This window comes from Barbatula barbatula, assembly GCF_947034865.1.
Source record: "Barbatula barbatula genome assembly, chromosome: 21".
In the NCBI taxonomy this organism is placed as follows: Eukaryota; Metazoa; Chordata; class Actinopteri; order Cypriniformes; family Nemacheilidae; genus Barbatula; species Barbatula barbatula.
Window position 1 is genome coordinate 6150819 of NC_136784.1, and position 13047 is coordinate 6163865.

The 13047-nt window shown below is 39.9% G+C and overlaps 2 protein-coding genes across 3 annotated transcripts; one reads left to right on the forward strand and one right to left on the reverse strand.

The window, feature by feature from the left end:
• The first annotated feature begins 1478 nt into the window (after nt 1-1478).
• creb5a (cAMP responsive element binding protein 5a) lies at nt 1479-8662 on the forward strand. Of its 2 annotated transcripts, none has more exons than XM_079485382.1 (11): nt 1479-1541; nt 2590-2659; nt 2846-2939; nt 4273-4376; nt 4452-4636; nt 5167-5242; nt 5456-5536; nt 6130-6435; nt 6527-6727; nt 6820-6923; nt 7023-8662. In XM_079485382.1, the coding sequence occupies exons 2-11, from the start codon at nt 2606-2608 to the stop codon at nt 7033-7035; spliced, it is 1218 nt and encodes a 405-aa protein (XP_079341508.1). In that variant the 5' UTR covers nt 1479-1541; nt 2590-2605; the 3' UTR covers nt 7036-8662. The 2 variants fall into 2 exon arrangements, with proteins under 2 accessions (XP_079341508.1, XP_079341507.1); XM_079485381.1 differs by having other exon boundaries at nt 1495-1541; nt 6820-6919.
• A 169-nt stretch (nt 8663-8831) lies between these two features.
• On the reverse strand, nt 8832-11607 carry tril (TLR4 interactor with leucine-rich repeats; the record flags this gene model as incomplete). The annotated part of the gene is made up of 1 exon (XM_079485059.1): nt 8832-11607. The coding sequence occupies one exon, from the start codon at nt 11605-11607 to the stop codon at nt 9268-9270; it is 2340 nt and encodes a 779-aa protein (XP_079341185.1). The 3' UTR covers nt 8832-9267.
• Between the last annotated feature and the right edge of the window lie 1440 nt (nt 11608-13047).

Below are 13047 nucleotides of genomic sequence, written 5' to 3' on the forward strand. Positions count from 1 at the left end.
GAGATGAGTACATGGCAAATATTTTCATAGCAAGCAAGTACTGACAACTGGTATGCAGAAAATAATTTATTTTCAGATTCACCATGTTGTGTTAATGCAGTACATAGATTTGAGCTTACGTTAGAATCAAATTGTACGTAAAAGCTCGCAGACAGCTCTGTGACGTACATGTATGTTTCAGTGCCATTAGGAAAAGCTAGCCAGATGTTGATAAATGCAACCATCTGCCTCAGACAAGATAGATCTGAGCAGTCAATGCCAGATTCTAGTAAATATGACAACATGCCAGGTCAGCTCATTTGATTGAACAACATCAAAGATCTAGTTCCAGTTTTTTTTTAATAGACTGTCAGATATCTTAACACAGTTCCTTTAATTATATCATGAGAGTAAGGTGGATGATGTCATTGTGAGACTTGTGGGTACATGCCCTCTGGTGTATTGTCTGTGTATGTGTATGGATGATTCATGCTCAAAGACGTAGGAGTCAACTAAGGCTGGGGCCTGATGTGACATCAACGCTTCCTGTTTTTTGGGGTTGCTGAGGAAACATCTACTAGCATTCAGAGTTAGATCAGACCAGTGAATCATTCTCTCTCATATCCCTCCCTCCCACAACCACTTTTACATTTAACACAAAAGGACCACACTGATCCGAACCATCCGACTCACCTCACAACATGTGTTAAATGCACAGACCCGAACTCACAAAAAAGGCAATATTGAGAGCTGTCTATCTATCAAATTCAGAAATTGTTCTTTTAACATTACTCCATATGTCCAGTTTCATAACTTCTTCTATAGACATCTGTGGTTTAAAGCAGGTTATTCAAAATGACAGAAAGCAGAAATCTCTCAAACAGTCATCGCTGAAAGTAATTATTAGGATGTATATTTATTTTCATTTATATCCAATTCAGCCTGTCAGAATGACCTGTCTTTTTTCATTCCACCTACTTGACCTGTAGGTAAATCTACGAAATACTTTATTTGTAGATTAATATCCTCAAACATGGCATCTCCAGAGCAACCTGGATAGGTTTTACGTGATTTCTTCAGGTAATGTTAAGGCCAGTTGCCTAGGTTTATGGACGTAACCTCGACCCTGCACCTTGACTGTCATTGTGTTGATCCCGACTGAAAGTGTAGATATGCACAGACACTTTAGATACTTTACCGTCCTCCTTCTCTTCTTTTTATTTACACACGCCATTCGTTCACGGGACCGTCCCGCGCACCGCTCCTGACAGCTGTTGGCGCAGCACGCATCGAGCGAAGCCCCGTCTCCATTTCCCCTCGCTTGCTCAGCACGCCAATGAGCGAATCGAACGCCCTAAGGTGGGCGTAGGCGCGCGGTCTGAGAACCCCTCCCCTTTTTAAAAAGCGGACCGCAATGATTTAGAAGTTCAGGAATCCCACGTGACGTCACCGCGGGGTGATGTAATGCTTCTGTAAATAGATCATATTGTAATCGCGTTTCACTTCAGCGTGCTTAGTCCGAGCGCGAGGAGCGTCGCTAGTCTCAGTCTGCGTGCATTTGGGTAAGTTAGTATTACTGCTTTTTTTACACTCGCGCTCGTACTCACAGTTTGAAAACACGAGCAGAGTGTATTGTAGAGTGGGATGTTGTTTTACTGTCAAGTTAGTATGTGTCAAAGTGCCGGTTTTCTACTGAGATGAAAACGGTTCACGGTTAGAGTATGTAAGAATGTAGGCTACATATCTGAAGAGCCATTGTTAAGCGCGTTTACTCTTTTTGTCAACACGCGTTTTGAGTGTGTCTGACAGCTAGTGGTTCAAGGGCTATCAGAATTTTAAATGTATTTTTCATCGGCTGCACACGTGTATGTATGCGTGTGTGTTTGGGGTTGAGTGTCTGCGTTTGTTTTGGATAAGTGAAAAGGTTTTCTCCCGACTGGGACAATGCGTGATATCTGCCAGTAAAAGCATACAGGCTTGCTCCAAAGTTGACACCGTGAATCAGTCAACTTTAATACATGTTTTTCTTTGAGCTGAAATAGCCTCGGGTTCGAGTTTGTGGTCTCAGGTGTCTGTGTTAGTATAATTCTCGGCACCGCGTGAGTCCTTCGGTTTCGCCATTACGTCATTCTGCAGGCCAGTTAGACAGCGTGATTTAGCGCTGTAAACGTTATCAGCGGGCGCACCGTTAACTCTTCTTGCCAATTCAAACTATCGCCCCGGCTGAACTCAATCATGATGATGATGATGATGTCATGACTGGGATGACGTCAGTGTGATCAGAGGAATGCTCACGCTATGAGACGGGGTTTTTTATTAGGCGAGACTGTGGCATAATGATGTGACATCCGAGTACAAGTTAAGCAGTAAAATCATTTTAATTGACCTCTTGACGTCATTTTTCAATAATATTTACCACGATTGTTTTTTTCGGGATCTTTGAAGGTGTTTATTGCATTTGTCTGATATAATATGGTTCATTGGATTATGACTTTGAGAGAGAGACTGACGCAGACAACAGGAACATTTCCCAAACTAAAGCAGGGAAATGCGAACAAAATATAGAGAACAGAAGAAAGCTATTAAAGTATGTTTCTTGTTTATGTTTAGTTTTTAGGTTTCAGTGATGAATGTTGATCAGGAATGGTCATATGTATGCACTGCTCCTGGATGCTCCCAGGTAAGTCACAACTGTTTTTGATATTCCGTTTTTTCTGTAATCACTGTTGCACAGGATCTTTGTTAATTAATAAGGGTTTTCATATGCTTTACATGTCTGAAACTATTATTAGACTTTTATTATATAATTTAATATCAAACATGCCAAGAAATTGCACACTTTGATTTTTTTGTTTTGTTCTCATAGCGATTCCAAAGAGAAGATCACCTTATGATCCACAGACACAAACATGAGATGACCCTCAAATTTCCTTCTATTAAGTGTGACAACATTCTTTCAGGTAGGTTAACGTCAACTAGTAATACAATAACATGAATATAGTGCCATGTAATTACGATTTACTATATGTTGGAGGCCTACATTAAGCTGCTACACTTGAGACTAGGTTAAAGCAATAGTTCACCCTCCAAAATAATTCTTCCTTGTCATTCCAAATCTGCATATGACTCCTTCTCCTGTGAAACACAAAGATATTTGGAGAAATGTCTGAGTGGTCTTTAATGGAAGCCAATATAGGACTATGTTGTTTGGTTACTATTATTATTAAGAACATATTTTTTGTTCTAGAAAAAAGGTATAGGTCTGGAATGACACGGGGTGAGTAAACTATGAGAGAAAGAAAAATTTAAAGAAAACTATCCCTATACTGTAAGTTCACTAACAGTTTATACATAAAGGGGCTCCTGCTTCATCTCTCCATACATCACAAGCCTAAGTCTAGGTCTTAAAAACAATACTAATAATACAGAGTTTCAATAAATTGTCCAGAGTTTTAAATGGTTTGAGTTAGTGAAGATCAATTATGATTAGTCAGTGATATAAGAGCTTGTGTAAACGTAAGAATGTGTATGTGTATGTCATGATCGATCATGCTCTCCATGTCTCTTTTTCGGATTTGGACAATGTTACCCTGGAAACCCAAAGACTGACATATAAACATTGGCCTGACCTTTGACCCTCTGGGGTCTGTGAGCCATCATTGCAGCGACAGACACATTTACATAAAAAACAAAAGAAGAACTTCACCCTCCGACCCCTTTCATAGTTGCCCTGTAAAAACAGCTTGGTTTAGACTACCTTTAAATTACCAAAACAACAAGAGCAAAATCAAGCTCATGTTCATGAAACAGGGTTAATTTTTTACATTTTTTTCAGCATGTCAGAAGATAGTTTAGACAACTCCTTCCCATGACATTGAGAAGAAGGCTGTTTTTTCTGCATTTGTTTAAAATGCCTGAAAGGTTATTTGATACTGATCTACTGATCTCAAGTTTTCAAAATATGACCTTGAGGAAACTCTTTGGCCTACTCGGTTTACATGTGTTTAGTCTATATTCTATATCTACATATCTATAAATCTACTATCTATAATATTTATATTTGTGTGGTTTACTCACATTTAAATCAAATCTTCAATAAATAAACCTACAGTATTAGTATTATATAGTATCATAATTATATTCATATGTGATATATTTCAATGACTTTCAATTTCAGAACTCTATAATATAAATATCAAAGCCCATTCATACAATAGTGATTAAGACACACAAGTTCAGACATGGTTTCACTATTACATTTAAAAATTATGTCTTTGTTTTTTTAACATGTAGATCAGACTCCAACTCCGACCCGCTTCTTACGGGACTGTGAGGAAGTGGGTCTCTTCACTGACCTGGAGCTTAACCAGTCAAAGGAGGTAGAGGGCATCAAACCGGTGAGAGAAAGAAACAGGGTAGTAATAGGGTAGTAGAAATTCTACAAAAGATTTAAAATATTCTCTTGTTTATAGAACTTTCCTGTGCAAGCATCATGTCAGAACCAACCGCGCACTGAGACACAACCTCCACAGAGTCAACATCATCCATTTCAACTTCAGCAGTGCGCTCTGGCCCATCTGAACCAGAATCAGCTCCACACACACAGCTCACAGCCCCAGTCTCAATGTACAGCCACTTACTCAACGTCTAACAAACAGTGAGTTTTACCATAACTAATGCTTACATTCATACAAGGGTTATGTATAACATACTGATTGTGGCTAAAATAATTCAGTGTTACAATATTATCACAATATCTAAAACAGTTTTTAATTATGATTATGCAAATGCATCTTATTTTGTGTTTTGCCTTTTATTTGGTCAATGAATCAAGCCAACATTTTATATGTGCTGAACAGATATTACAATATGTGTGAATTAACACAATACTGATAATCATGTTTTTTACTATCACGGTTATTGCCAATAACAGTATATTGTGACACCCCTTAGAAATAAAACAATAATGTTCAATGTAGACCTTTACCATTTTTGCTGTCTTTTTCCTAAAATTGTCTGTAAAATGTTTTCTTTTCTGCTCTAGAAGTTACAGATATTCTCTGCTCAGGGTCTAGCTCCTAACGTCTTTACTTCTTATCCCAGCTCATGCAATATAATCCTTATTGTTACACTGTTTGTATAGAGTTTATGTCTTATGTATGTATATATCCCGTTGACTGATTTTAGATCAGCACCAAGCTGTCTACACAGTAGACAGACACATTCTGTGGCCAACACCATTCCTGGGACATCAGCAATGAATGTAAGGGCAGCATTGCAAGTACTCTTCCTCTCTCTTTCTCATAACACATATTTCAATTTTGACTGACTATAAATAAATTAGACCTTACTGAAATAACAAATAACCCTAAATATGGTCTCCATCACTTTAATTATAACTATAACTTAATCTCATTTTATGCAATAGCGTTCACTTTATTTTTGATCATGAATTTTGTTATTATTGAAAAAATAGATGGAGGCACAGTTGTCTATGAACTCCAGTATAATTGGCATACCAGGCCCGACGCGCTCAGGCCCATGCCCCTCCCTTCAGGTACTGCCTCCAATACTTTCTCACTTTGTTTGACTCCATGGTTACAGGATTATGATGTCTCTGTAGAAACATTACACGTCAGAAAGGGGTTACTTATCCCACAGTGCTCTGTAACTAAAGTAGACATCTTGATTGAATTATCGAGTTCACACACTCGTACATACACATGCAAAATAGGTAACATTGGGGTTTAACCAATTAAAAAGCTGCATCCGTCAGAAGATCTATCATGTTGGAAATGTATACGCGCACACGTTCAAACATGCAGAAGATTTTCTAAAGGTGAAAGTGAATGAGTTAGAATTTCAAAGGCTTTAGGTTGACCTGGTTATAGTCTGACTTTTCAAAGGACTCTTTGTAAATTTGTGCATGTTTTGAAAAACAATTGACAAGTAATCCCACCATCGCAAACAATCACCACACAGGAAACCTTAGAAGCAGAACACGCGGAAGATTGTAGCCTTCGAAAAGTTGGCAAAACAAACCTCGCTTTTGGCAACGTTTTCCTTTTCAATGAGCTTGTGTGTGTATACTTGAGTGCTTGAGTGTCTGTGATTATTCTGATTCATCTCTCCAACTCTGTAATCCTTTAGAGGTCAAAGGTCATACCGAGCCACAGCCAACCTGCAGTTTCCAACGGGAGTCAGAATCCTCTTTGCCACGTGATGGAGGTGATGTCATCACAACAGCAGCCGATGTCGCACTTACAATCCGCACCTCACCATCACTCATACCAGCTGCACTGCCACAGCCAATCACCAGAAAGACTTGTGCATCAACATCAAAGCCAAGACCAATCACATCACAGCCACGCGCATCACTCGCCACCTGTGCACTTGCATCCTGGCTCCTCCCAACAGACCGCCCCTCCTCTTTCTCATCAGCCAATCCCTGCACAGGTATGAGAGCCACAGTCATTTATGTTATAGTACTTTATTCATCATACCTGAGGTTGTTTGTGTCTTATAGATGTCTTCTGCACCAAAACAGACACACTCTCCACAATATTCCCCACCAGCCACCGGAGGAAGACGCAGAAGGACAGCAGAAGACGACCCGGATGAGCGCCGACAGAAGTTTTTGGAAAGAAACAGAGCAGCTGCTACAAGGTGCAGACAGAAGAGAAAGGTCTGGGTGTCGTCGTTGGAGAGGAAAGCGGAGGAGCTCACTCACACTAACTTACAGCTACAGGTACAAAATACAAAAAAACGCATGTCATTTAGTTCATGGCAGGTTCATGCATTTCCTGCAAACATTCCATTTCTTTTCTCATCTCATCCCAGAATGAAGTGACGTCCCTCAAGACAGAAGTCACTCAGCTGAAGCAAATTCTACTTGCACATGAAGACTGTCCTGTCTCCATGAGACAACGAGAAACACAGAGTCAGTAAGAATCACTTTCTCTGCTCTCCTAACACGTTATATTTTATATCGTTTCTCAAACATAAAGTCTTTATTTGGATTATGTTGTATTATTCATGTTTAGGTGGAATAGATAGCCCAACAGGAAGTCCTGTCCAGCAACACGCCATCCAACACAACATCATCTCAACATCAAGCTCGACCCTACCACACACTCATCTCACGACACACTCACACCCAGCTAACAAAACTCAACTATAACAAACATTAAAAAACATGCACACATCTTGAAAGCCATGTGGTTAGGGCATTATGAGCGAAAGCATAAACGATAATCAAAATCTTCAATCTTCAATCTGGAAAACTGAGACTTTGATTTACGGAACTAAAGAAAATGTACACATATCATATATGTGACCCTGCCTGTGAAAGTCCAGCCAAAGTTATTTGTGATGTACTAAATTCTTTAGTGAAACAATCTACATAAAAAAATTAAGCTGTGAAATCAATGAAATACACTGTTTAAAATGAGTAAATGCAATAAAAATATTAAGTAAATCAGGGTAACTCAAATATTCCTATTAGAATTCACCAATAATATTAAGGCTATAGCCTATTCAAAATATAATTGTAGAGAAATTAACTGTTGTCCCAACCGACACCAAATATCACTTTCAAAGATTTTATCAAGTTAATATTGCTTTTCATTTCTGTGATATTTATGGATACTTTTTAAGCGTATTTTTATAATCTTTTGGCTATGACTACTTTGATTTTCATAATCTCATAATTTGATTTTAATTCTTTAGCCTGAATTTCACAGACAGGGTCACATATCAGGTGTCTGTGACCAGATCATTTCATTGGTCTGTTTATATTTCTGACCCTTGACATCTCAGGTAATAAGCTGTTCCCAGAGGTTTGATCTTCGATTTGCGATGAATTGCTGGAAAACAAACTGGCCTTTTTCGCTCACTAAATTTGGCTTCATTCTTTTCAAGTTTCTCACTCTGTTCATGTTTCTGTTCTCACAATCCTCCTTGCTTTTTTAAGCTGCTCTTTCTCAGGGAGACTTATCAAATATTTCCCCCCTGGAGTGTGTGAGAGGTGTGTGTACTGTATGTATCTCTCTTGGCCATTTTTTGTTTAAATCCTCCGCTTCAGGGACAGCTGTGTGTGCTTTGTTCTGGAACTATAACTGCAGGGCCGAGTGAAAGGCATTGAATCAGGGCTACTTGTAAAGAGAAATCTCTAGTTTTATAAATGTATGATGATTAAGTTGTTGTTGTAAATACTATCAGAGTCCTATGTTTAAAATATTAGGTATCACATTACCTGAAAGAATATCACAAGTGAATTTTGGATTCAACATACTAACAAAGATGCATAACATGCAAATAAAGATACACCCTTTAATATAGAGTAAACATCTATAAATAACAGAAATGCATCAACTAGCCTACATTTTGTCCAACGTTCAAGGGGTCTCCTGTTACTAATCATATAGCAAAATAGCCGGCTTGATGACAATCAAAATGTCATTACTGATATTTCCTGAAATTACATGCTCTTATAAAAAATGCTTTATAAAGCATTCACACATGGCTATTCATTGTGGAGTATGGAATTATGAATCTGGAAATGTTGAAATGTTTGTAAATGCTGCAGGTTTTAACTGCATTATGCATGTACAGTTTTCTGAGAATGTTATCTATTTTTGTACACTTTTGTGGCCATTTTTAATTAAAAGCACTTATTATGTTTACTGGTTTCTGCCTCTTTACATGGCTCATTCTAAACTGATTCAAAATACTAAAAATTGCAAAACAAATATGTGCTTTCATTGTTTTCTGCAACTATCCGTTTTAACTATACGATTATTTTCGTGTTCAGATAAAATCATTACTCATCGCCTACGAAGGCGTGTCAGCTGTTTGAAAACGTGGTTTATTGCGCCCTCGTCTGGTAAGATGTCAAAATGGTGATTTAACTGCATTAGAAAATAAAAACCATTACACACAAAATATCGTTAGTATTCACTTTGGATGTTAACTAGTTTACTGAACCCATCAAACATGCCTGATATCTCAGTATATCTGCACAGAGTAATATTAATATTATATTCTTAACAAAGACATAAATACATTCATTCCAGAGTCAAGGATTTCTGTAAAGCAAGACAGAAGCAAGCAAACAAGACAGAATTAAATAGCGATCTGTAGATTTCACACACAATAAGAGAAAAAGAGAGATCACTTTTCTCTGTTTGACTTTCAAAACCACATTTTAATGATTATAATATTGCAGATACTCATAGTGCCTAAATGATTTTTCTCAAAACTGTATGTGCACACACAAGTCCACTTTATCTAGTCTGAGTATCTAAGCATTATGACATCATCATCTCTTCGTGCAGGGTTGTTGTCAAAAAAACGTTCACCGGGGAACTGGATGAGATCACCTTCTTCAGCCAACTGCCTGCCACTCTGGTAACCGCTGAATTCAGAAGACACACAGGTAGTGGCCATAGTAGAACGAAACGGATGTCTGGTAGAGTACATGTGACGCACATGAGAATGTGCAGATGATTTCCTACTTCTGATCCTCCTCTTCAGAACACGCCCCAGCCAGACTGCGCCAACCAGAAGGAGTAGCAGGGCATTGACTGCCAGAGCTATGACTGTGATGAGCTGTATATTGACCTCACTTGTCACCGAGGGCGAAAGTGTTACAAATCCTGTGCAATGATCTCTGGGAGCTACCTGGCACAAAGCCCCGCCCACTACGCTCTCCACACAGGTGATGTAGGTGGAGTCTGGGCATAGCTCCTGGAGGGTCACTGCCCTTTCAGATCCGTCTGTGTATATGTAGCGTGGGAAACGATAAGCGTGCCCAAAGCGGTCAAATAAAACACGAAACGTAAGTTCTTTCCTGTTAACTAGACTTGTGTCAAGAACTGTACTCCAGCGTACTGTGGCTGTATTGGAGGTGACATCTTCCACGCTGACGTTCAGAATAGAGTAACGGTTAAACTGGCAGGCATCTGTGATCGCTACTGTTTTTAAGTCATGATGCTTCACTTTGTCTTGTAAGGGGAGTTTAAACTGTTCCTGTGGTACCAAAGCGAAGGGAAAGTGCGTTACTACCTCTTGTTTGTTGCTGTGGTTGTGCACACTATGGCCTGTCACAAAAGTGGGCTCGGTTGTAAATAAATCAGTGTCATTTACCAACAATGAGCTGTTCTCCGTTTTCACAAGATTCCCAAACTCCCCATTTGGGATTCGAGTCCTTGTATTGGCCAATTTTCTCCTCTTTTTTCTCCCCGCGGTCGTTGAAGGCCCCTGCCACCCTTCATCACCCTGTATCACTGTTTTCTTCTCCCCCTCTCTCTTCTCCTTGAGCATCGATGACTTAACCACCGCTCCACGGCTCTCCATAGGCTGTGGGGACAGATGTTCTGAATCGCAAGAACCACTCAGATTACCCAGCTGAGAATTATTAACATAGTCCAAATACTTTCCCGCCAAAACCGGGGGGTCATGGCAACGCACAAATACGCTCAACAGCTTTCCCTGAGAATGTGCTTCCGTCATCCAACTCTTGAGTTTTTCCATCCGGCAGTCGCACGTCCAATTATTCCCATTAAGGTCCACATGAAACAGGACCCCGTTGGTGGCAAAAATACCACCGGAGAGATTTGTGAGACGGTTGTTTTTCAAGTTTAAGGTTTTCAAATGTGATAACAGGTTCAAAGCTCCAGGGTCCACTCTGGTTATAAGATTGTCACTCATGTCGAGGTGTTCAATGCGCTCGAGTGGATCCAGTAGGCCAACAGGTATCTCTGTTAGCTCATTTTTGTCAATCGTAAACTCTCTGACCCTCGAGAGCCCTTTGAACGCCTCGCTGTCTAACTTTGATATCTTATTACGGCTCAGTGATAGCTTGGTGAGCCTTTTTAAGTTCTGAAAGACGCGATTTCCAACGTACCTTAGTTCGTTGTCTGCGAGCAGAAGAGTCACCAGTGACTTCAGATGGGAAAACATGAAACTATCACGCAGCTCAGTTTGTTTATTTCTTGACAAATTTAAAAACTGCAGTTTATTCAGTCGTGTGAATGCATTTCTGTCAATGTGGTGAAGCTGGTTGGATTCCAAGTGCAGAAACATTAAATTTGTCATACCTTTGAAGACAGACTCTTTTAAGACTTCTATAGCATTTCCGTCAAGTCTTAGTTTGACAAGACTATTTAAATGACTTAAAGATTCAGAAAAAACATCTTTGATTTCATTATTATTACTGTATAAGATTGTTAGTTTTTTCAATGACTGTAAAGTTCCAGGTTGTATTGTCGAGATCAAGTTGTTCCCCAGATATAGTTCCTCCAGCTTGGAAAGTTTCTCGAATGCTTTCGGGTGTATATACCTTATTTGGTTGAACTGGAGATTGAGCCTCATAAGGTTGCTGTAGCGCACGAAGTCAAACCTGCTGAGATTGTGAATGAAGTTTCCCGCGAGGCCGAGAACGCGGACGTCGCCCGCGCGCTCTACCTGCGGCGCTTTGGGCACCGCGCGCAGACCCCGGTTTGCGCAAACGATATGCTGCGCGTGCTGGCAGTCGCACGGCTCCGGACAAACGGCGCAGACAGGCGCGAGGAATATCAGCGCTCCACCGCAGGACAAAAGAAAGCTGCAGAAAACCCAATATGCCATTCCACCGGAGCGCAAACAACACGTTTATCCAATCAGTGCATTCCTTTGCTGCAGTCAAGTTTCGCCAAATTCTTCCTTGGGTGGAAATTTAGAATTAATACAACCATTACGGATCCAACGCCCTCCAATGAAAGACATTTAGGTTGCACTTAGTTGAGGCACAATTTCATTGTTTTTAATTGTCCATGCAGACTGAGGCTGTGGCTTCGACCGAGGAAACATTTGCCTTCGTCAGATCCCCCCGACAGTCATCTGTTGCAGATTACACACACACAAACACACCATAGCCTATCTCAGAGTTCAGGCATGGATCACCCCTCCCCTCTTCTCTCCAGATGTGGACAGTACAGTTGCTGAACACAGACACATACAATCCGTTATAGAAAAAGCAGACGTTCATTCCCAAGAAGGTCCCTTGGGGGCTTGATCCAGGACTCTTCTTGTTTAAAAAGCATCAGCAGGGAGGCGAAAATAGAAAAGTAAAGAAAGGAAATTTTAAACAGATTTTTTAGTCTCAGGCCTCGTTCCAGGTCGTGGGAAGCTGTGTGGAGTGTGCTCTCCTGGGCGCGTGGGCTGACATCACTCAGGTACAAAAGCCCCAGTATCATACACGTGAACAAATGGCTTGTCAAAGAAACATTACAGTGGAGTCATTTAATTTTTCAATAATGTTCTTAAATCCAAAATGGTAAATAACGACCAAGTTGAAAAGTCCAGATGTTTTATATTTCCTTCTTGGTAAGAACATCGAGAGGCGGCATGGAGGAGGAGTGTAGCAAAGAGCGGAGAAAATGACTTACTGCACAAACAGAGGATGTTGACAAAACAATTGAAAGCAAATATGGGATCGCATGAACTGATTGAAACATTTGCTGTTTAATGGCTTGGCAAACTGTGGAATGACAAATACTTGCATCTTTGTTCATGGAAGTCTTTGCATTTGTATGTGTATCCATTGAGGAACCCCCACAACCCTGAGGGTCATTTCCTGTCCAGCTTTTCTATGAATTTGCCAGCTGAAGCATGCAAAGCCACAGATGATAAAACAGTCCATACATATATATACGTTTTGACAAGTCAAAATTCAAGTGTCACTGAAATATATCCCATCAAATTAAACTGTGGCAGAGCACAGAAAGTGCAAAAGATATGTGGTGTGGTGAGAACATAATAAATATGAAAAGCAGAGTGAACAAGGAACAGCTTAAGTGAAAAAAAGCAGAACAGACTGTGAGAAAGAGATTTAACCGAGAGTTTCAGCGAGAGACTGAAAAAGATAGTATAGCTCGCAAAGTGGGAGAACTTGTCATGTCTTCTCCCTTTCGTATATTGTGCTGTAAAATGATCACACACAAAGTCGCACATACCAGAAACACAAATAATATCCGTAGCACAATGTTAGTACAGCTCACAGCACAAACACATACATGTACGCACAAA